This window comes from Belonocnema kinseyi, chromosome 8 (genome assembly GCF_010883055.1).
Source record: "Belonocnema kinseyi isolate 2016_QV_RU_SX_M_011 chromosome 8, B_treatae_v1, whole genome shotgun sequence".
Classification (NCBI taxonomy): Eukaryota; Metazoa; Arthropoda; class Insecta; order Hymenoptera; family Cynipidae; genus Belonocnema; species Belonocnema kinseyi.
Window position 1 is genome coordinate 12809103 of NC_046664.1, and position 25890 is coordinate 12834992.

At 26.5% G+C, this 25890-nt stretch overlaps 1 protein-coding gene across 3 annotated transcripts; it reads left to right on the plus strand.

Annotated features, from left to right (window-relative positions):
* Positions 1–519: 519 nt before the first annotated feature.
* On the plus strand, positions 520–25144 carry LOC117178795 (uncharacterized protein KIAA0513). 3 transcript variants are annotated; one of them, XM_033370271.1, is made up of 11 exons: positions 520–627; positions 4523–4611; positions 6654–6907; positions 9885–10069; positions 13110–13151; positions 14934–15032; positions 15483–15643; positions 18159–18345; positions 18467–18689; positions 23868–23962; positions 24047–25144. In XM_033370271.1, the coding sequence occupies exons 3-11, from the start codon at positions 6657–6659 to the stop codon at positions 24109–24111; spliced, it is 1308 nt and encodes a 435-aa protein (XP_033226162.1). In that variant the 5' UTR covers positions 520–627; positions 4523–4611; positions 6654–6656; the 3' UTR covers positions 24112–25144. The 3 variants fall into 3 exon arrangements, with proteins under 3 accessions (XP_033226162.1, XP_033226164.1, XP_033226163.1); XM_033370273.1 differs by lacking the exon at positions 13110–13151; XM_033370272.1 differs by lacking the exon at positions 4523–4611 and having other exon boundaries at positions 531–627.
* The last annotated feature ends 746 nt before the right edge of the window (positions 25145–25890 follow it).

The following is a 25890-nucleotide window of genomic DNA, read 5'->3' on the forward strand; positions in this document are numbered from 1 at the left end:
TTGTTATTATTAGTAATATTCTCTCAGAAAAAGACTAGAAAGTAGCAGTTTTTAATCAAATTTTCCACTTTTTGTCTACTTTTCAATTAAAGTAACGCAATACTTCATTATTTTTGACAAAAATAATAGTTTAGGCAGTGTCTTATTTTTAATAATATATTTTTTTGTAATGATAGATAGTTGCGGTTCTTTCCGAAATTAATATTACTTATTCGTTTCTAACTAAAAAGTTAATTTTAAAAAACTCAAAAAAGTAATAATTTACTTCTAACCCAATTAAACAAAATTATCTTTTTCAATATTCATTGAGAACTAATTTTTTTATTATTAAAAATATCAATAATTTATAACTTCTATAATTTGTTCATAAACAATTATTTATACTTTTTCTCAGCCGATGATAAATGACCGACAGTGACACACTTAATAAAAAAAAGTTGATCATAACCAGTTGACTGAAATTCAGCAAAATTGAGTTTACTATTGATTAGTTGTAACGCAAGCGCAATGCAATTGTCACGTGTTGACAAGCTGTCGCAGTATGGAATAGAAGGCAGGAATAAACGGCCGTACAATTTTTTTTACGAAACAAGTACAGTAAAAAAGGAATAATCTATAAATTTTAACGTGAGTAGCTTTTAAATAAATTTGTTATTAACATTTTCTATTAATTTGTTGACATTAATATTAATAACTTTGCTTCGACATCCGGTTAGGTTCGATACTGTATTTTATCATATATCTTAGACCTGAAAGAGTGTCACCAAAATTGATTTTCCTAGGAGATTTTCCCAAAAAAAATAGTTTCTAAAATTTTTTCCGCAGAATAATTATTTATTATTGATATTATAACAAACATAAAGTAGCTCAAAAATAGTGTTTATAAGTAGTTTTACAATTTATTATTCACTGAAGATAATTAGAAAATTTAAAGAAATTACATTTTTTTTTTAATATTTTCGTTTACGTTACATACATTTTTTTGATGTTTGAGGTAAATATTTGATTAACGTGCGACAAGTTAAAACCTAAATAAACAAAAAACATATGTGAAGTGCAGCTGACGGAAATGGTTCAATTAATTTAAAACAAATAATATTCAAAGTGGATTATTACATTAGACAAAAATTCGGACGTGGAAATTTATATATTCTGAAACAAAAAATATATTTTTTAATACAATATTTGTATACCTTTAATTTATTTGTTTTGTATTTTTCCAAAAATTCTCAATTAGTATATTACTTTATGATATAATAATCAATTATTAAATTCATGATGTTATATTCGGTGAATTACTTGTCAAATCAATTTCTGGTGGAAAAAAAAATCCGCCTTGAGCCGGATTTGAACCGGGGTCGCCACTAGTCACGAGTCGAGCGTTCATTTTATTTTGTAATAATTGTTTTCACTTTCATGCACAATGATTAATATTGTTCAATTATTCCCACTCTAAGCAATACAACATTAAGTAAAGTTATTAATTATAATCGATAATTACATCGAATTGATGAATGTTATCAATTTTTTAATTTTAAACTCCACGTGTGAATTATGAGGTTTTAAAAATGCTTCAAGGTCAATGTTAAAAAAAATCAATTATGTTCTTATCGCTCTAAGGATAACGTCAAATGACGATGAGCACGTGTTCATGAACCTGCTGCATTGCAGAGGTACTTACATCGGTAGATATTTGGCTGCAATTGTCGCCTTTTTTCAATTATAAAACTAAATTTTTATATTATTTATAATATTTCAAAATTTTTTAATTATATCTTTATTGCACTTTGTAAGCAATTTTTCATTTGTTCTGACCATTAATATTTGCTATAAAAGATGAATTTTTATTCCAAAAAAGCTAATTTTTGAATAAGAAAGATGAATTTAAAAAAAATTGTTGAATATTTCACAACATAGTTGCATTTTTTAACAAATTTTTGAGTTTTCAAATCTGCGATGTTAAATTTTCGTTTAAGTAATTTCATTTTTTACAATACAGTTAAACTTTTGACAACCAAAAAAAGATGAATTTTTAATGCAAAATATACGTGCTGAAAATTTTGGTATTTCAACAAAAAGACGTAAAATTTCTACGAAAATAGACGAACTTAACAAAAATAAAAATTTTCAACAAAGAAAATTAATTTTTTACGAAAAAAACCGATTTTCATCGAAACAAATAAATTTTCAAACTCATGCAAAAGGAAAAGATGAATTTTCATTACCAAAATTATACTCTAACAAAAACAAAAAACAACAAAATAATTAAATTTCTAAACCAAAGTGAAAAATTTTTCAACAAAAAAAGTTCATTTTCAATCAAAAAGTTCAATTTCAAACCGAAAGAGGAAATTTAAAATCAAAGAGGTTAATTTTTTATCCAAAAATATAAATTTTAAACTAAAAAATATAGATTTTTAACCCAAAATGGAAAAGTTTGATTTTTACTTCTAGAAATGTAATTGACAAAAAAGATAATAATTTTCATTAAAATAGGAAAAATTATAGAAATTCATACTTTAACAAACAAAAATAAAATGTCTACCAAAAGAGATGGATGAAAACACCAAATATAAGATTTTTCAACAAAGAAAATGTATTTTCTACTAAAACAATGAATTTTCAACAAAATTATAAAATTTTCTACAAAACGATTGAATTTTCCAAATGAAATGACGAATTTTTAACATAATAAGATGTTCCATTCAAGAAAAAAACAAATGTCCATCGAAATTTCAACAATTTTAAGAGGAGAGACAAATTTTCTGTCAAATATTTCAGAATTTTCAACAATAAAAGATCAATTTTTAACCAAAAACGAAAATTTGCATTTTTTGTTGGAAAAATTAATTTGCAACAAACAAAACGAATTTTCAAATAAAATTATTTCAACACTAAAAAATTTGAATTTTGAACTAAAAATTAATTTTCTATCAAGTGGCTGAATCTACAACCCAAATAAATTACTAACAACGCGACAAATAAATTTCTAACCATTTTTATTTTTTAGTTATTTTTTATTTCCCCTTTTTTACAGGTCATTCAACTGCATGATTCAAAGTTGAACAATTTGGTTAAACTTCCATATTTCTGGTAAAAGATTCTTGAATTTAGTTAAAAGAGGCTTGGTTGAAAATTAAACTATATTCTTAAAATTTTGTTAATTATCAAAAAATTAATTTTTCAACTGAATATTTAACTATTCACATTTTAGTGAAAAATTGTCTTTCTACGTTCAAAATTCGACTTTTTTCTAATTCGTTTGTTTTTGCTTTAAAATTAATTTTTCTATCTGAAAATTTAACCTCACCATTTCCAATTGTAAATGTATCTTTTGTGATTAAAAATTCAACTACTTCGTTTAAAACACATCCATTTTGGCTGAAAATGAATCTTCTTGCTTGAACATTCATCCTTTTGGTTTAAAATTGAAATACTTCTGTAGCAAATTGAACTATTTTATTGAAAATCCGTTATTTTTTGTTTGTTTGTTAAAAATTAATTTGTTTGATTGAAAATTAAACTGCCCTATTTTTTAAAATAATTTAACTATTTTAATAGAATTAATAGAATTCACCAGGTTAGTTGAAAAATTTAACTGTTTTGTTGAAAATCAGTCCTTTTGGATTGAAAATAACTAAACTTTGTTAAAAAATTCTACTATTCGTTAGACATTCAATTGTTTTTTTTTAACATTCACATTTTTTGGTTTTAACTTTTCCTATTGAATTGAATTGAAAATTAATGTACTTTGATGTAAATTTGTTTTTCTGGATAGAAAATTATATTGCTTGGTTAAAAATTAATGTTTTTAGTTAAAAACTCAATCATTTAGTGAAAGATTGACCTATTTTGTTGAAAATTAAAAAAAAATTGTAAATTATCGTTTTTGATTAACAGTCAATTTGATTAAAAAATTCGTATTTTTGGTTGAGCATTCACCTATTTTGTAGAAAATTCGTGTTTTTTTAATAAGTACAACTTTTTTAAATTAAAACTCAAAATTTATTCAGGTTAAAATATCAAATATTACATTTTTGGTTAAACAATCATCTAATTTGGTTAAATTGTTATCTAGTTTGTGAAATATTCAACAATTTTCTTAAAAACTCCTTTTCTTCTGTTAAAAATTAATGTTTTTATTAAAAAATTGAATATTTTATTTTTGGCCAAAAATTAAGATTGTTTAGTTGAAAATTCAATTATCCACTAGTATTTTATGTAATTCAGAGTAAACCTATCCAAGCTGGTTTAATTTGAAATTTTGAATGATAATCAAATAATCAGGTTTCGATTAACTACATTTTTTAAGTTAAATCTTGAGAAGGTATGAAGTTTTAAAATATTATTTCTCATCGGAAAATATTCTTTAATTCAGTACAATTAAAAATAGATCGGGATATTCGTTTCCATTACCTTCCTCTTTCTTCTCTAAGCAACTATAATTATAATTCGCTAATTAAAATGCCCACACACTCGTCGCTAAATAGGATGTCCTGTCTGATAAGATTATTTTCCACAGAGATAATTCTTCACTCTACGGAAAACAAAAAATGTAGAAATTAAGTCTACAGCCACTAAAAAATGAAACAGTAAAGAAATTAAAGAACTGTAAGTATTTAAAATAATATAGATTATATTATCATTAAAAACAAACTTTTATTAGCATATTTTTTTAAACAAATTTTTAAGCTCCGCGTTGTACTTTTACCAAGGAGGAGAAATGAGGGAAACTGAGTGGAAGTGAGTTTGAAGTGAGAGGAACTTAGGGGATAGTGAGGGATCTTAGGGAAAATAAGAAGAGAAAAAGTAGAGGCAGTAAGCGGGATGGAAATGAGAGAAAATAGCTGAAATGGGGGAAAAAAGAGAAAGAGAGGGGAACGTTGAAGAGGGTATGTAATGGAAATGAGAGGAAATTAGGGGGAAATAGGAAAAATTAGGGGATAGATAGTAAGGATGTTAGGGGAAATAAGAAGAGGGAAAGTAGGGATTGTGAAGGGAAATAAAGGAAGGGTAAGTATGAAAAATTAGAAGAGAAAAAGTAGGGGAAAGGATGGGGCATGAGTGCAAGGAAAGTATTCTAAATCAGGGGAAATTAGAAGAAGGAAAAATAAGGAGAGGAACAATAGTGCAAGTGAAAGGAAGGAAGATGAAATTATTAAACAGAAAGTCTTAGAAGTGGAAGAAAATTTGGGTATGGAAAGTAAGGGAAGTTAGGGGAAATGAAAAAAGGAAAAGTAGGAGAAGGAAAAATTTAGTAGAGGGGAATTATTGGCAGTAAGGGGAAATTATGTGAAATTAGAAGAGCGATAGTAGGGGATGTTAAGAAAATAAATAGACAAAGAGTAGGGGTAGAAAGGAGAATGAAAGGAAGGGGAAATTATAAAAATTAGGAGAGGAAAAGTAGAGAAAGATACAGGAAATGAATGCATGGAAAGCATCAAAAGTAAGGGGAAATAAGGAAAGAGAAACTGAAGGAATATTAGAGGATAGTAAGGAGAGAAATGGGGCCGTAGAGGCACTGAGGGGTAATGAAGGGAGGAAGAAGCAGGAAGAATGAGGAGAGAAAAATTAGTGGAAAAGAGGAGAAGTAAGAGAAGTGAGGGGAAATAACGAGAGAGGAAGTATTAGAAATAAGCAAAAATTAGGGGAGCGATAGTAGGATGCGTAAGGTAAATAATACCAGGGAAAGTAGGGGCAGTGAGGGGAAATGAGGGAAGAATAAATGGGGAAAATAAGGAAAGAAGAAATAGAAGAAATAGCGGACATGAATGGAGAGAAATAAAAGGGAAATGAGGTAACAAGAAGTAGGTGAAGATAGGCAAAGTAAGGAGAGAGAAAGTAGAGGCAGTGAGTGGAAATCGGGGAATAAGAAGTAAAAGAAATTAAAAGCTAAAAATTGGGGACAGGTAAAAGAATCAAGGGCAGGAAAAGGAAATAGGGGAAGAAAAGTAGGGGAAGAGAGATAAAATGAGTGGAGTAGATGTTATTTGAAGTGAGAGGATATTAGGGAAGTGATATTAGGAGATGTTAGAGCAAAGAAAGAACCGAAAAGTAGGAGTGGTAAGGTAAAATAGGTAAAGGGTAAATGGAAAAAATTAGTAAAAAAAAGTAGGAAAAAGACGGGGACACGCGTAGGGAGAAAGTATTGGAAGTAGAGATGAATTACTGAGAAGAAGTAAGAGGAAGTAAGGAGAGGAAAAGTAGGGACCTTGGGGAGAAATGAGAGGAGGCAAAATAGGAAATGAGGAGAGGGAAATAGGGGTAGTGCGGCGAAATGAGAGGAGAGGAAGATAGAAAAAATTTAAAGAAAGTAAGGGACAACTAGGGGAAAAAGAGATAATGAGGTGTGAGGAATTGGGGAAAATAGGAAGGGTAAGTAGAAGAAATCAATGTAAGGGAAATTAGGCAAAATAATTAAAAATGGGAATGCGCATGGGAGGGGAAGGGAGGGCCGGAAAAAATAAATAGGGGAAGGGAAGTGTTATCTAGTGAAGCGAGAAAGGAGAGAAGTAGCGGAGGAAATTTTCATTAGTCGTGCTGAAGAAGGGAAATAGTGGAAATAGGGGAATTTAGGGAGAGTAGAGGAGGGAAAGTGTTTCTTTTTTCTTTTTTTTTCGTGTTATTTTTTTTTTATTGCATATTTTTTTTAGAAAATGGTCGACGTAACGACAGCTTTACCAGCTGATACTGGATCGTTGATGGGACGAACTAGGGGTGCATTCAGATCTATGAGATCAGTTTTAGGAGAAGGTGGAGAATACCTCCAAGGATTAGGAAACAGAATCGGATCTGCCCTCAGTAATAGTTTGGAAGAAAGTGATCTGGCGACTCCCTCATCTTCATCTCCACTTCAAGCTCTCGTTAAAGATGAGGAACTTGGTAGAAAGAAATTGAGACTTCCAAAGTAATTACAGAAAAAATGACTAAATCTTGCATTTTTTATTTAGTACAATGGGCATTAGGTTGGTAAAAAAATTATATTTTGGACCCAAGGGGTAACGTGGCGCATGTGGTATTTTAAATAATTTACTTGAATTTTACTATAAATGTCAAATATCATATCTGTGGATGCCAAATTTTTCCAAAATTAGTCTAGTACATATACAAAATTATCAAAAAACATTGTTATTAAATCATTATCACAATTTTTTAATTGTAGCGATGTACATTTGATGAAAATATTTGCACTACCGTAAAAATACAAATTATAAAAAAGATTATAGTTGAAAAATTCTTTAAACCAATTATTATGCCAATTGACAGTGGAGGAAAATCTTTTCCTTTAATTTTCTTTTTCGAATAATTTTATTTTATATATTATTATTGCAACATTTTTTGTAACCTTAAATATTCAAAAAAATGTAAGATTAAAATCTAGTTAGTTTTCTGTTATTATCATAAATGATTTCTATGTAACTAAAATATTTTTCTGAAAGTCACACTGTAATAAAAATACAAAATTATCAAAAATATTGTACTTAAATAATTATTAAAATATTTTTTTTAACTTTTCAGCGATGTAGATTTGATGTAAACATTTACATTGTAGTAAAAATACAGAGTTAACAAAAAACGTTGCAGTTGAAGAAGTTTTTTTAAAACACTTTTTTAACTTTTTAAATTAAAATTAAATGAATTTTCTTTTATCATTAGACATTACATTTGTGAATGTAAAATATTTTTCTCAAAGTCACACTGTAGTGAAAATTCAAAATTATCAAAAAAATTTTCCTTGAATAATTATTTAAATATTTTAAAAAACTTTCCAGCCATGTAAATTCAATGAAAACATTTACACTGCAGTAAAAATGAAAATATTTCCAAACATTTGTAGTTAAAGAATTCTTTTGAAAAAATCTAGCGACGCACATCGATGAGAAAATTATTCTTTAGGTTTTTGTATGAAAAATTATGTTTTAAAAATGTTGTTTAAATACTTTTTACGTCGCGTTTAAAATTTAAATGAACTAAATTTTCTTTTATCATTAGACTTTATTTATGAAAAAGTATTCCAAATAATGAAACATTGAGACAATAATTTCTCAGATGTAACCCTTGAAAATGATAATATTTTAGAATCAGGAATTGAAAATTAAATGATGTTTTATTTGAAAATTTGTTAAATTACTAAAAACTTTAGACTCAAGTTAAAAAACATTTCGAATTGAAAGACTTAAAATTGTCAAATCTTAAAAATTAAAATTATAGCTATATTTTTTCGTATTGGAATTTAATGATTTAAAGTTAAACATTTGAAAATTATACTCTTTAAAATCCAAATTGAAAGAATTAAACTATTTGAAATTAAAAAATGTGCAATGGAATAATTTGTTTAATTTTGAATAATTACAATTTTAGGTTTTCGAATTTTTATAATAAAAGCCACATTTTCTACCTTTCCTTTTATGTGTCTCAATTTTAGAAATAAAATTTTAATAGTTAATTTTTGAAAAGAATATATAGAAATTTTTTCATTTTGATTCTTTTGATGAGAAAAAAATGTTCAGTTTTAGATAAAGTTCGAATTCTTATTTTGAAAATTTTTTTAGTTTAGTTTAATTTGAAAGGATCATAATCAACCATTTTTAAACGGCGAAAAGAACAGAAATTTTTTTTATATACTAGAAAAATGTGTCTAATCAATTTTAATGTTAAATTATAATTTGTATATGTAATAACAATTCCATATTTTACAATTTTAGAAGAATTCAATCCAAAACATTCAATTTAGATTTTCAAATCTAAAATTGCCTAATTTTAATCACTTCGAATTAAAAATGAATTAAGTTCCAAAGTATTTAAGTTTGAACTATTCGATTTAATAGGATTTCGATTTTAAATTATTATTTAATTTCGAAGGATTTTAATTTAAAATAATACTATTCTGATGCCTTCGGATTTAAATATCTTATTGTTTTAAAATTGTCCAATTTTTTCAATTCTAGATTCTTCAACTCAAAATAAAATTTTCAAATTTGAATTCCTTGAATTAGAATCAATACAGTGTTTGTTCAACTTTAAATTATACAAATTCAATTTTTTATTTCATACGAAATATTGTCCTTTTTCAAATAATTTACCCGATCTAAAAATTTTTGATTATGAATGTTTGGAATTCAAAATTCTTAATTATTGTTTTAGCAATTTTAGAGACGACTCAAAAATCCCGAAAAATAAAATTGCCGAAAAATAAAATTCTCGATACTATAAATTTCCCAAATTAAAAAATTCTCGATATATAAGTATTTTGAATAAGAAAATTTCCGACAGTTTATAATATTACCGAATTTAAAATTCTCCAACAGGAAATTGCCGGATTATCAAATACCCTAACTAGAAAATTCCTGAATTTAAGCAATTAAAATTTTTTTAGTAAACCTTATTTATTTATAAAAAGTAAAGTTATCCATGTTTAAAGTATTGTTTGAATTTTAAATAAGGAAAAATATTCTCCGATTAAAATGTTTGATTATTGTATTTTTAATGAATAAATAATATTGATTGAAGAACAATTTTTTATTGTCGAAATTCGCGAATTTTATAATTCGGAAATTTTCTAGTTTAGATATTTTCTAATTAGAAAATCGTTGTCAGTAATTTTATTATTCTGATGTTTAAAATTCCGTAATATTATAAACTGTTGGGGAATTTTATTACTAGGCTATTTACCAATTCAGGATTTTTATACTTCGGTAATTTTATTATTGAGGAATTTTATTCTGCTGGGAATTTCATTTTTTCGGGGTTTTTTATGCGTCCACAATTTTTTAAACCTAATGTTAAAATTTTTTTAAACGATTTTAATTTATTTAATTTTTTTTGTTTTTAATATCGATTATTTAATTTACGAAAAACGTTATTAACCGAATACTTCTGAATAGGTTCGGAAATGGAATGTCTTATGAAGATTACGAAGCAATGGCTCGACACAAAACGGAACGGCGGATAGTAAAAAACGAACCAATTCGAACTCCCGATATTAGTCCAGAGTCTATAGAACCTATTCAGGAAAAAGATATTAAGGCCACAGGTCCTGACCCCTACGACAAATTAAATTACAAAACCGGTAAGAATTATTAAAAATTTATTTAATTTTAATAGGCTAATATGTACTCTTTTTATTAGTCAACAAAAAAAATTCTGCTTTGGGATATTGTTACATTATAAAAAAAACATTTTTTCAAAAAAGAAGAAAATATTCATCAAATTTCGTCATTTCCAAAATTTCAAAGAGCAGGACAAAATTAATTTATAGAAGCAAAATGTTGTTGCGAATATTTGGTATGGTGCGAGGGGGAAACAAGTCTTAAGGCTCTTAAATTACTAAGGTTTTAATCAAATTGCATAATACGCCTACAAACATTATTTTTTTAATGTAAGATTTTAAATCACGACAATTTTACTGGAGGCGACCCAACGATTTTTTAAAAAAAATTTCTTGTTTTTTTGTTAGTAATTGAAAATTGAGTGAATTTACGCCCGTAAAATGCAACGCGGTAGCTAATGTGTATGCCGGGCTGCATTCACTCGGGGTAGCAGTTGAAGGGCTCGTCGCATTTTACAAGCGCAATTAATATAAAATTGCAACAAAAAAATAAAAACTTCTTTGGTAGAATGTGAACGTTTTGCCTTGAAAATTCATTATTTCGATTTAAAATCTTCTTTTTTTGGTATCAAAAATTATTTTAATCTGAAAATGATGGTAAACTATTTTTTATTTTTCATTAATGACTTATCTTTTTCAGTTGAGAAATCAACTATTAGATTGAAAATTCATCACTTTGGTTGAAACGTCACCTATTTTGATGCAAAATGGTAACTCTTAACTTGAAAATTTATTTTCAAATTGAAAATTTAACCATTCCAGTCGAAGATTTATAATTATAGTTAAAAATTTTACTATTTTGTTGAAAATTCGTTTATTTTTAGTTAAAAATTAATTATTTACTGCAAATTTATTTATTGCATTTTTTGTATAAAATCTTAACCATTTTTTATTTTTCATTCTAAATTGATGTTTTTCAATTGAAATTTTAAATATTGGATTGAAAATTCATTCCTTAGGTTGAAAATTGAATTATTTTGGTTGAAATTAGTTTTTTTTTTGCTTGAAAATTCATTTTTTTATTAAATGTTTAACTATTCTAGTTGAAGATTTATTACTTTGATTACAACTTCATATCTCCGTTTGAAAATTAAACAATTTTATTAAAAATTTCTTTCATTTTTTTTTAAACTAATTTGTTACTGAAAATTTAATTAGTAAATTTTGTGTAAAAAATATTTACTTTTTTGGTTAAAGATTTAACATTTTTATAAGAATTTATCTTTTTTAGTTAAAAATTCATATACTTTGTTGAAAATTCTACTTTTTGCTTGAAAATTAATCTTCTTGGTTAAAAATTTACTTCTTTGGTAAAATAGTTAACTATTTTGTTGAAAAATTTTGTTGAAAAAGAAATTTTTAGCCAAACAGATGAATTTTCAAGGAAGAAGATCAATTTTCTACAACAAAAAAAGAATTTTTACCAAAATAGATGAATTTTGAACTCAGCCAAATTTTCACCAAATATAAAATAAATTTTTAACTTCAAAAATCGATATGTGAACAAAAAAATTGATTTTAAATAAAATAGTTAAATATTCTACCAAATCGTTTTCAACAAGAATCTAGAAACATTAATTAGAAATATCAATTTTTAACAAATTAGTTCAACATTTAATCAAGTTTTCAAATAAGAAAAATAATTTTTTCACCTAGAAATGAAATAGTTAAATTTTCAGTTAAAAAAATTAATTTCTCTACCCAAAAAGACTCTACCCTGACGAATAAAAAAGAGATAAAAAATTATTAACGTGAATGGGAAAAGAATAGGATGATATAGAATAGAAGGTCTGGAAAAGGATATACTGAAATGTAGATTGACAGAGAGATAAAAAAATTTAAGTTAATAGGAAAAGAATATGATAAGATAGAAAAGACGGAATTGAAAAAGATAGACAGAATTTCCAAATAAAAGGGAATTTAGATTGACAGAAATAGAAAAGTAGGCAAAGGATAGAGTCAGATTGAAAAGAGGGAATGGAAAAAATAGACGTGAATTTAGATTTACAAAGAGATAGAAAAAAATTGTCGTGGATAGACGTAGGATAGGATGAGATGAAAAAAAGGAAATTGAAAAAGATTGAGGATATATAAAGGATAGGATAAGACAGAGAAAAGAGGATTAAAAAGTTGACGTGGATAGACAAAGGATAGGGTAAGATAGAGAAAAGAGAATAAAAAAAGATAAACGTGAATAGACAAAGGATAAGATAAGATAGAAAAGAGGGGATTGAAAAGTATAGACGTGAATCGATAAAGGGTAAGATGAGATAGAAAAAAGTGGATAGGATGAGAACGCGAAGAGGATATTGAAAAAAATAGAAGTGAATTTATATAAAAAAAGAGAAAGAAAAAGGCACATCGATAGAAAAGAAAGTATCCATCTGTTTTTATCACAAAGATTCAAAATGATTTTAAAAGATAGGATCTCTATCTTATTACTTCCAACAAAACAGCTGATCACCAGAGTTGTTTCCCCCTCAGTATGGTATTGTGCGCCTGACTAATATATGTGCATCGCAATCATTATGTTTCATAAATCCATATCACAAATAAAAAACAGAATATCTTGTTCAAAAGGATGATACTTTCAAGCGCAAAATTAATATTGTAGGTGCCTATGAACCCTGGGTGTGTGCGCGACGCATATATAACAGTGTTCCCTACGATGGCTTGGAGCACTACTACGCGTGCGTCAAATAGAGCTTTGTCATTGGCTACCATAAATCATAATAAAAGAGATCCAAGATGATGAAAAATTATTCTCTTCTCTCTACCAATGAAATACTCCGCGCCACGCATGCGCAACATTGCTCCAAGCCTTTGTTCGGAGCACTAGTGTATATTTTGAAGTCGATTATTTTCGCTCACAAAATTATTTAAAAAATTCTAAATATACCATGTTTGTTAATGATAAGCGATATAAGGTATCATTCTTCTTGAACGGTATAACATATTTTATTTTATTAAAAATAACAACTTTATCTTTGTTTTCTCGAAGCAAGGGCTCCCACTCGCTATCAGACGGTCGTTTTTCGTTTAGGTAACTCGACAAGCTGTATTTAATGTGTTCGTGTTCCCCACAGTAAATTATTATTTTCGTCCGATATGTATTACATACCTCTTCCTTTGTGGCTTATTATATTACTGTTCTTTTTTTAATTAAACACGATTGTGTACTCAGAAAAAGAGGTCGCGAGATGTGCGTCGCTAAACTGACTGGAGCTTCACAGGGTGAAGGTACATGGAAATTTATTAGGTGCGTATTTTTTCATTCGGTCCTCGATATCTCGGAAACTCAGGTCCATTGGATAAAAATAAAAAAGAAGTACCTAATAGATTTTGAATTAGCTTCACCCTTTAAAGCCCCAGTCGAATCAGCGACGCACATCTCGCGGTCTCTCCTTATTAGGCAATGTTGCAATTTTTGTGTGAAAGCTTTTTATTTAATTGTGAAATCAGCGTGATTAAAACATAATTCTCAGTTGCTAAAATACTATAATCATTTTCAGTAGCATTTGGAACAGTACTAATATTAGATTGAATACATTTTTGACTCAAAATACTCTTACAATTGGTATTTTTAAAAGCTTAAAAGTAAATTAGATTTCTATGGATTTTTTTTCAATCTAGTAGTAGTATCCATGTAATCTTAGATCCAACCCTTACTAGTGAATATTTATTTAAAGTCACTTTTCAGGAATTTGCAATTAATTTTACTACAAAAGATTGTAGTAATTAAAAATCCGGATTTCCTATAATTTCCGTGTTAAAATTTTCCATTATTAAAGTTACAAAGAATTTTCATTTCCATGGAATAACATTTGGGCTCTTAGAGGTTTTTAGATCAGAATAAATTGAAATTGGCCCATATAAATTTTTATAAAGATGAGGGGAAAAAAATTCAAAAGTAGTACCTCGGCCGGTTTGAGAACACGATTCTTTTCCAAGCTAAACGACATTAAACCAGAAACTGCCTACTTACTTACTGACTTTAAAGTAGAAATCTTTATGACCATCAGTCGGTGAAGTATAAACCTAGGTTACCTTCAGTTGGAAAAGCAGACATCTAGGTTACCTTCAAGCGGTAAAGTACGAACGTGTAAAATTATACTTTACCGACCAAGACAAGATTTCCGGATTATAAGAATATAAAATCTGATATTCGGCTGAGCCTTCCTCAAGTCCTCGAAGTATGAGTAAACTGAAGGTGGCGACGAATTAAATGAGATATTCAAACTAAATTTAAAAGTTGACCAAAGTGTAAACTCAAGCTTATCCGTGCTTCTTTCTTGGGTTTGATGTAAGGTTGGTTGCAACAATAATATTCTAACGAGAATACAGAATTTGCTACTGAATGATGTTTTGGTGCAAGCAAGATTGATTTTCTACATGATCATCAGTATAAAAATTTGTGTCCTTACCGATACATGATAATGGTTCCTGTCCGTGCTAAGATACCACCAGGCGCTTAGCTTTTACCAGCAACAGATAGCACTATCGTCAAGTCAATTAAATTGGCGGGAAATTCAAAATTACACGTGGAAAATTTAATAACATTATATTACATTTTTATTAAACTATGATTGATCTTTTTCCAAAAATCATCACTGAAAGAAAACTGAAAGAAACGTGTTTACAGACAAGGCAAGGTATACTACGATAAAATTATGTAAATAAGAAATTGTTTACTTCAAGTTTAATTTTAATTTTCAATATAAAGCTTTTGTTGAATATATTTAAATTAACTCTCTCGTAGATTTGACACCATTTTTTGAGATCATTTTTTCTCATGAGACAGTTTCTCTAACTATAAATTTTTCAGATATGCCATGCAGTAGTGGTTCGAGCGATCAAGATGGGTATGGTCCTAGTACCAGTTTAGATTCAAATATGGATGGCCGAAAAATATGGCAAAGATCATGTAAGTATAAAATATTAGAGACTATAATATAGGATTATTCATTGTAAAATTTTTTTAATACATCAATATTTTGCACAGATTTAATTAAATAAAAAAGTTTAACATAAAAGTACTTTTTAAATCAATACGTATGTTATAAAATTGTTAAAAAAAAACAAAAATTTCCTCCTTTTCAACTTTATAAAAATCTTACAAATGAAAAAATTACTCTCTTTTCAAATTTGAAAATAAATAAAAAAATCCCAGTTTTCCGGTTTCAAAAAATTCTGTGCCATTTTCTGGTTCAATCGTCTCCATGTGAAAGCTAATTTTAATTTTTAACTTATAAATGATATTTTTTTACATATCAAAACAATCGAGTTAGTTCTTTATGGAAGATGAAAAGATTGAACAATTTTCTTTAATTAATTAATTGAAATTATTAAAAAAAAAATAATAATAATTATTCAGGTTCCTCTGGATCTCTTCAATCATGGGCATCAAGTTTATCAGCCGATAGTCAATCAGAAGAGACAGCCGTAGAATTTATGAAATTTTTCGTGCCACTTTTATTTGATGCTCCAGGATCGATCGATCAAGAACAAAAGGCTACTTTCGGCCAACTAGTTCAAGTAAGGTTGCATAATAATTTAATATTTGTAATAATTTTTTCCTCGTTTTCTGTATGAATTTTTTAAAAATAAAATTGATTTTTGATCAAAAATGGTATAAATAGCAAAATAAATAACACTCATTTATAAGAAATAAACAAAATTTCTCTTTCGCGACACTGCTGATTCAATTATTCAAACAATTGTTGAAACATCAATAAATTTTTTATCAAATTGTTAATTTCTGAAACTAAAGAATGAATTTTCAATTCAATCAATAAAACATTTTTACACAACAATTAAATTTACAACCCTGAATTTAAATGTTAAAAAAAGTTCATTTTCAAATCAATACTTGAATTTTTTACCGAACTGTTTAATTTGCAAGCAAAAAGAAAAACAAATTATCTACGAAAACTTTAATTTTTTAAATGAAAATCTGAATTTAAAAAAAATTAATTTTCAACCCGTGGGTGAAAATAAAAAAAAAACTAATTTTTTACCAAAAATTAATTTTCAAACAAATAGTTAAATTTTGTACAAAATCGTTCAGTTTTAAGCAAATGAAAAAAACAACGAATTTTCCACACACAAAAATTGATTTTTAAACAAATAGTTTAATTTTCTACTAGATTGTTGAAGCCAAAAACAAAAAATATTCTCTAAAACAGTTGATATTTTAAATTTAAAAAATATTTTGATTTCAAATCAATAAAAATTTAATTTAACCCAAAAATATGAATTTTTAATAAAACTGATTATTCCCTTATGAAAAAGAAGTATTGGTAAGTATTAGATCCAATACTTACTAATACTTCTTTTTCATAAGGATTTTTAACCAAATATTAAATTTTTTTATTAAATTGCTAAATAATCAGACAAAAAATACGAATTTGATACAAAATGGTAAATTTTCAACCCAAAGAATATAAATATAAAAAAATTCGAACTAAATATTTTAATGTTTTACATACAAAAAACAACAACTTTGCTACAAGATAATTGAATTTCTAATCCAAAATCCAAGAATTCTCTTTTTTTTCCTCTCTTTTATTTTTGCGAGAAAAAATAAATTTTTACTTTTTTTTTAGAAATTTTGTTTTCTTTTTTCGAATTGCAATAGGAAAATTCAACATAAGATTTTTCAATAAAAAGTTAATTTTTAACAATCTAGTTGAATTTTGGAAGAAAAAAAATATTTTTAAAAAAATAAAATTAATTTTGAACCAAAGCAGTGAAATTTTTTAACAAATTGGTAAATTTCCAAATAAAAAAATAACGAATTTTCTACAAAAAAGTCGATTTTATAGACAAAAAATTAATTTTTCAATTAAAAAAATTAATTTTCTAGAAAAAAATGAATTTTTAACAAAGGATTAAGTTTTTACCAAAATAGTTGAATTTTTTCCTGAAAATATAATTTTCCAATATAAAAGTTAATTTTAATTCAAATAGTTGAATTTCGAAAACAGAATTTTAATTTTAGCTCAATAATACGAGTATTCAACCAAAGAAATGAATTTTTAACAAATTTGGCTAACCATCATTCAAGTAGTTGATTTTTCAACTAAAAAAGAAGAATTTTGAACAAAATAGTTTTATTTTTATTTTTAATAAGAATAGTTAAAACGTATGATTTTTTAAACAACAAAAAACGCATTTTCTACAACGAAATTGAACTTTATCCAAAAGTATAAGTGTTTGATAAAAAAGTTAAAAATTAATTATTTTGGTAAACGATTAATAATTTATTAAATTTAATTGAAGATTACAAATAATATTAAAATTTCGTAAGTTAAGTGTTCATCTGATTGGTTAAAAATTCATATTTTCGAATGCATTGAATTGCCTTTTTTAAATTAAATTCTGATAATACAAATTTTCTATATCGTATACCATACCTCTTAAGAGAAAACCTTGTCATATGGCATCTATGTGAAAAAAATTCTTCTTTCGATCTCTCCAGTAGCTTAGTAGATAGAGCATCGAATCGGTAATCGGATGACCTGGGTTCGATTCCCAGCGGAGCGAAGGGAGAAGGAATCTTTTTTTACAGATAAAAGTTCATTTTAAAATTTTAGAAAAACGAAAAATTCTGAATTTAAATCGATAGTCTAGAGATAGCTATTTTCAAGTAATTTGATAAGTATCTCATCTGATCGGCTATTTATCATCCCGATGATAATACAGATTTTCCATATCGTACTTATGACTCTTTAGAGAAAACTCTGTCATGTCGCATGTCTGTCAAAAAAGGTTCGTTTTTCGATCTCTCCAGTAGCTTAGTGGATAGAGCATCCGAACGGCAATCGGAAGACCTGGGTTCGATTCCCAGCTAAGGGAAGGAATCTTTTTTTCAATGTTAGGAATTTGAATTTCATATTAGTACCTACATTCCACATTCTGTTTATGATTTCTAAGAAATTAATCACAACTTTCTAATAAATTCGGGGAAAAGGGTAAAATTGGGTAAATTTTTTCGGATTTTAGGTGTTTATTGGAAAATAGTTCTATGTAACAAAATTTAATTTTCCAGACAGAGAATGGTAGAGTATGGTTTTCTCGGGTAGTCAATGCCCGACGAGCTCGACCTTGTGTTTCTGAGGAATCTTTTTACTCACTAGCACAACATTTTGCAGTTGCACTTTTTGAATGTCACGAAGCTGATGATTTTGCACCAGCAAAAAGCCTCATGAACATGTGTTTCACTTTTTATCACGAAGGTATTTATTATTTAATGTGCAGTTTTTAAAATTGTATTTATTTTTATTCCTAGGGTTTAAGTAATTTTTCCATTAAATTGTTATTGCAAAACAAATATTTCAAGAACAATAAACCTTCCAGTTCAAGTGCCTGGGGTGGAGCCTTACCGTGAATATTTATACACAAATTTGAGGGTCCAACCAATTTGGACTTCGATGAGATTTTGGACTGCAGCATTTTTTGATGCAGTCCAATGCGAAAGAGCAGCCAGACCTGTTCCTCATAGACCAAAAACTCTTGATCAAGAAATTGTTGCTACTGATGATCGAAAATTTCAAGCCAATATAGTATTTGGTCAATTAGGGTATGATTTCAAATAAAAATAATTAGAAAATAATGCAGTGAACTCTGGATTTGTCTTTCCAAAAATTATAAATATAAACAATTTTCAAAATACATTTAAAACATTTTTGAAACAAAAATTATTAACTAATAATTTTGAATTAAAAACGTTTTTAATTTTTTTTAAATATATTAAACGATTTTGTTTTTTAAAAATTTATATTAAGTCAAATTTCGAAAGGACAGTATTTCATATGGAATGAAAAGGAATTAAACTTGTATAGGCCATAAATAAGAGAGTTTAAAATTTAATTATTTGAAATTTAAAGGGTTTGAAATTAAACAAACGAAAATTCCGCAAAATAAAATTCCTGGTATTATAAAATTCACTGATTGGAAAATTCCCAAATAATAAAGTTCCCATAGGAAGAATGCAGAATCATAAAATTTCCGAAACAGAAAAATCCCGAAATTAAACAATAACGAAATTTGTTTCATCGATTTTATTTTTTTATTAAAATTACAATAATCAAATATTTTTATTAAAAAACAAATATTTTCAATCCTTAAAATTCCTAAAATTATTGGTTAGGTTCAAAATAACTATAATTCAACCAAAAATTTTATCCAGAAATTTGTTTTCTCAACTATTGTTATTTACAATAATAATAATCATTTTAGAAACTTCAAATATTAAAAATAATTTACTTTATAAAAATATTTGATTATTGTATTTTTAATAAATAAATTTTCTATTTGTTTAAATTCGTGAAATTTATATTTGTCAATTTTTAGTCGGGAATTTTCAAATGCGGCAACATTATAAAATGTTGGCAATTTTATTATTCGTGAATGTTAAAATTCGGTTATGTTATAAAGTATTCAGGAATTTTAATATTCAGGAATTTTCCAATTCGGGAATTTTATTATTCGGGAATTTTGCTATTAAGGACTTTTCCAATTAGGGAATTTTATTATTAAAAATTGTATAATTCGGAAATATTACTATTCTGATATCTTATTTTGTAATTGAAACTACTAATTGAAAAATATTCTTAAATCAAATTAATTTTTGTTTAAAAATCATCAGATATCTTAATTTAAGGAATCTTATTATTCGGGTATTTTTCAATTTCGGATTTTTATTATTGGGAAATTTTCCAATTCGGGAATATAATGAACTGTTCGGGAATTTTCAAATTCGGAACTTTTATAATTTGGGAATCTTATAATTCGGGAATTTCCTAATTCGAAAATTTTACCATTATACCATCCCGGGAATTTCATTATTCAGGAATTTTATAATTTGGGGAATTTATTTATGCAAGAATTTTTATATTCAGGAATTTTATTATATGGAAATTTTTCAAGCCGGGAATTTTATTATTAGGGAATTTTCAATTTCGGGAGTTTATTATTCAGGAATCTTATAATTCGGGCATTTTTTAATTTGTGAATTTATTTATTCAGAAATCTTATTATTCGGGTATTTTCCTTTTCGTGAATTTTATTATTCAGGAATTTCATAATTTGGGAATTTCATCATTCGTAAAGTTTCCAATTTATAAATTTATTTATGCAGATCTTATTATTCGGGAATTTTATTATACGGAAATGTTCCAATCGGGGAATTTTATTATTCGGGAATTTTCATTTTCGGCCATTTTATTATTCAGGAATCTTATAATTCGTAAATTTATTTATTGAGGAATTTTATTATTCTGGAATTTTTCAAGTCTGGAATTTTTCAATTCTGGAATTTTATTATGCACGAATGTAATAAATCGGTAATTTTAATAATCGGGTATTTCCCATTTCGGGGATTTTATTATTCAGTTATTTTATAATTTGGGAATTTTATTGTTTTTGTTTTCAATTCGTAAATTTATTTATTCAGGAATTTTCCAATTCGAGAATTTTATTATTTATTAATTTTCCAATTCTGGAATATTATTACCCGGAAATATTCTAAAATTGAATTGATTTAGTTTTAAAAAAATCATCACATATCTTAATTTAAGGAATTTTATTATTTCGATATCTTCCAATTCTGCGTTTTTATTATTAGGACATTTTCCAATTCGGGATTATCATGAATTGATCGAGATTTTTAGTATTCGTGCATTTTCAATTTCGCGAATTTTATTATTCATAAATCTTGTATTTCATAAATTTTCTAATTGGCAAATTTATTTATTGAGGAGTTTTATTATTCGGGAATGTATCAATTCGGCAATTTTATTATTCAGGAATTTTATAAATTTGTAGTTTTCCAATCCCGGAATTTTATTATTCGGGTATTTTCCATTTAGGGAATTTTATTATTCAGGAATTTTATAATTTGGGAATTTTATTGTTTTTGTTTTCAATTCGTAAATTTATTTATTCAGGTATTTTCCAATTCGAGAATTTTATTATTTATTAATTTTCCAATTCTGGAATATTATTACCCGGAATTTTCTTACTGGGGAATTTTATTATTCAGGAATTTTATATTCGAGGGATTTTTATTATTCATGCTTTTTATAATTCGGGGATTTATGTTTCGGGAATATTATTATTCCAGAGTAATAAAATTGCGAATTGGGTAATTGCCGAATAACAAAATTTTCGAATTGGAAAATTCCCAAATAATAAAATTCCCAATTATAAAATTTCTGAATTGGGAAATTCCCGCATTATAAAATTCCTGAATAATAAAATTTCGGAACTAGGAAATTCCCGATTAACAAAATTCCCGAATAATAAGATCCCCGAATAAAGAAATTCCCGAATTAAAAAATTCCTGACTTGGAAAAATCCCGAATTATAAAATTCCGGAATAATAAAACTAATGAATTAGGAAATTTCCGGATTGGAAAATTTCCGAATGATAAAATTGCCGCATTATAAAGTTCCCGGATTATAAAATTCCTGAATAATAAAATTGGCCAATTGTCAAATTCCCGAACTGGAATATTCCCAAATCATAATATTCTTGAATTGGAAAATTCCTGAATAATAAAATTACTGAATTGAGAAATTCCCGAATAACGAAATTCGCGAATTAAAAAATTTCCGAAGAAATGAAATTCCTGAATAATAACATTCAAAATTGCAAAAATTTTCTCGAAAATTTCCGAATAATAAGATTCCCAAATTGGAAAATTCCCGAAAAATAAAATTACTCCTAAATAGTAAAATTCCGAATTGGAAATTTCCGGAATAATAAAATTCCCAAACAGTTTTTAATGTCCCGAATTTAAAAAAGAAAAATAATTGGTGTTTAATCAATATTATTTATTTATTAATAATACACTAAAGAAATATTTTGATATAAAAAAAATATTTGTAATGGTTAATTTTTTTAAATTGTAGTTTAAATATTGCATTACCGTCTGCTATTTTCTGTCTCGAATTTTATTTTTCAAACATATTTAAATTTGGTAAGCATTTTTATTTCGGAAAATTATTTTTTTTTTCGAGAATTTTGTTGTTGTGATATTTAGGTGGTCCGAAATTATATAACAATTTTATTTTTAATTAAAAAATCAAAAATTATAATGATTTCAGAATAAAATTCCGAAAATATGGTAATATCAAAATGTTCAAAATTAAATCATTTCAAATCAGAATTTCAAAAATTTAATCTTTTCAAATTCAAGGGAATTGATATTGTATTATTTATAGTTAAAATCGTTCAAAACTAAAGAACCAAAAGCCTTTGAATCTACATAATATGAATTCGAAGTGATTAAAACTTGAAATTATAAACTAAATTGGATTTTTGAAAGTTAAAGCTTCTGAACTTCTAAAACTGTAATCCTCACTACATACAAAAAATTATCATTTATCTGAAAAATTGTTGAGGCGAATTTTTCTGAATTAAAAACAAAATTTACCGTCATTTGCATCAATTAAAATAAAAATTGCAATTATAATTCTTTAAAATTTAATTAGTTGAACAAAATGTTTAAAATAAAAAAATTTTGTCACCAAGAGTTGAGATATTAAAAATTTGATTTACACAAACCCTTAAAAAATTAAATTATTTTGCGTAAATTTTAATAGTTTAAAAATTAAGATCTTTCATATAGTTATTCATACTTTTTAAAATTAAGCGATTCTAATTTTAATTACTGAATTAAACCTTTTAAAAGTAGAAATTAAAAACTTACAGTCAAAAATGAAAATTCAGAATTGTAAAATTGTAATGATTCAAAATTTAGAAAATATTTAATTTCTGAGGTATGAATATTCAATAGTTTAATTTATTCATTTTTTTATTTTTAGCCACAAGATTTTTAATTTCAAATTTTTTAATCGATAACACTTCATATAGTTAAGTTGAGTTAAGTTCGAAGTGTTCAACATTTTAGAACATTTTCGAACCAAAGAAAATTTATTTTCGAGTTATTAAAAAAAATTAATATCAAATTGTTACATTTTCATCGCTTAAAATTGAAAATTATTCCACGTAAAAAGTTTTCAATTTTAAATTGTACAATTTAAACCCTTTCATTTAAAAATAATCCAATTTCTATACCCTTAGAATTTTTTTATGCAATTTTCAAACTTGTATTCTTAAGATATTAATTTTCTCACGTTTTAAAATTGGCCTATTTTCAACATTTTAATCTAAAATCAGTAAGATTCGAGATTCTTGAATTAAAAAAAAAAGTTCAACTTCAAATTATTAAAGTGTAAATGATTTTATTTATAAACTATTCAAGCTCAATTCTTTTTCATTCGATTTGAAATATTATTCTTTTTACTACATTTTACCTGATCTATAAATACTTGACTTTGAATGTTTAAAACGCAAATTTCGATAAAAATATATTTTTTTCAATTGCTAATGCTCTTATTTGAAATTATTAGTCATTATTTCTAAAACATTTAAAACTTAGTATGTATTTAAAAAATTGTTTGATAATGATTTTTTATATTTTTAGTATTAAGAAATGAAAATCCACCCATCTGGAAATTCGTGTACAAGAACCTCGGAGGTTGCTGGACGTGATTCTCGACACGATCTGTGCGCAGACTCGTGTCCATGAACATGTCCAGGATCCTCCGAGGTTCCTGTACAAGAATTTTCTAGCTGGGTAAACACATGATTCTCTATTATTTAATTAATAAATATTTTGGATCTAACTTTTTTTTCTTTTCTCGAGAAAAACAAGAATAATTAAAAATTGGTATCAACTTTATTTTACAGAACATTCACTTGTAACATGCATGCATTTGGTCTCTCGAGAAACCTATGCCTGGAATTTCTTCGAAAACAGTGTATTATTTCAAATCTAACACAAGGTAAATAGAAGTTTTAATTTTAATAAAAATAATAATAAAGTAGTAATTTTAATTTTGGTTCTTAATTATCTTAAATTTTTTCAGACCAAGAAAAAATGCTACGAGACAATATTGATAGGATGTTTGACGAAACCGAGCCTTGGCGATAGCTTCATCAGCCCACTAAAATTAAGCGTAAAGAAATTCGAAAAAATAAACATTTCGCGTGAATTAAAAAAAAAGAGGATAGAAGTTCTGATTAGAACCTAATTGAAGAACGTAAAATTGAATCTTTCAGCTTGGAAAGACTGCATATCAATCAATAGCGAGCGAAATAGTGCAACTTTAAAGTTAGCTGACGCGTGCGCCTGTACAATTAGAAACATGTCCAGGATCCTCCGAGGATCCTGGACATGTTGCTGAACGTGAAGGCGCACGCGGCAGAAGACTTTCCAATTGCGCTAACACAATTCTGATAATCAAAATGATTGGTGAAAAATATAAATAAGAATTAAGAGCCCTCTAAAAAATTTGGAACGCGACAAAAAGCTCAAAGAGGGTTTCCTTTTTTACTAAATGCTAATAGATGATTACAAAAGTAATTGAAATTCTCGTAGTTTTTTCTAATTTAGACCTACAATAAATTTTCAATTAAAGCTAAATTTTGATCCACAGATTAATTAATACTTTTTAATCAAAGAACTAGTTAGAATCAGCATTTAGTAATTATAGTTTTCCAAAGAAAAAATAAGGATTAATAGAAATTTTGATTTAAATCTTTAATTTAAATCTCATTAAAATCTTCGAGATTGCTAGACTCTTGCCAAAATATAAAAGAAATATCAGTATTTCTATCTCAAATATAGTATTTTCAATGACAGCTTCCTGTTTGCGTCGTCCAATAAGATTTAAGTATAAAATTTATTTATTAAACTAAGTATAGAGAAAGAAGATTATATCAATAAAATGTAATAGGTTTATAATGTTCTTCCGTTATGAAACTTCCAAAATATTTTGTTTTTTACAGAGTATATGTAAAAAAAGAGATATTGAGGGCTTAAGTTAATGTTATGTATGGGAAGACAGGTACACACTGGATCAATACCCAGTGGGCACAAAATTTGGCGACGTCTTTACGACATCGTTCGACATCTTTACGACATCCTATGTCCATGACGTTTTGGCGTCTTTGCGATATCGTAAAGACATCGTCAGATCATAAGCCTTATTTACGATATCGTAAATACACCTGAACGACATGGACATTGGATGTCGTAAAGATGTCGTAACGATGTCGTAACGATGTCGTAACGATGTCGTAAAGACGTCGCCAAATGTTGTGCCCACTGGGTACATACTGGATAATACGATTTTTTTCATTATTGGAATGCTATTGATGTAATTTAACAATTTTTTCACGAACTATTATGAAATGAGTTCTTGTAAAAAATAATCAAGTTCATTATTCTCATTCTTCTTCTGAAAAATATGAATGATCCAATATGAACTAATATTTTAAACCCGCTTCGGGGTTTATCGAAAAATTAAGTGACAATTTCAAAGTATTGATCTTCAAAATAATAATTAATAAAAAAAAGTCAATATGAAAATTTATTATGTAAGTTGTATAATTAATTTGTCAGATCAGTAATTTGCAATTGTTGGAATATTGTTCAACGGATACGACTTTAATTTTAAGTTTGAATATTTAATTATTAAGATTTGTCAATAAGTGACTATTAAACAAAATTAGTATTTGAAACTGTTATATTAAACTTACCTTTGTTAATTTTGTTGTTATTTAAGGAGAATTTTATTTATTAGGTTTGACGATAAATAAATAAAGAAAATAATGGAGATAAGATTGGATTTTTATTATTTAAAATTGTTTCATATATCCTAAATTAGAAATTGAGAAAATTAAATCTATAATAAATCTCTTTTAATCA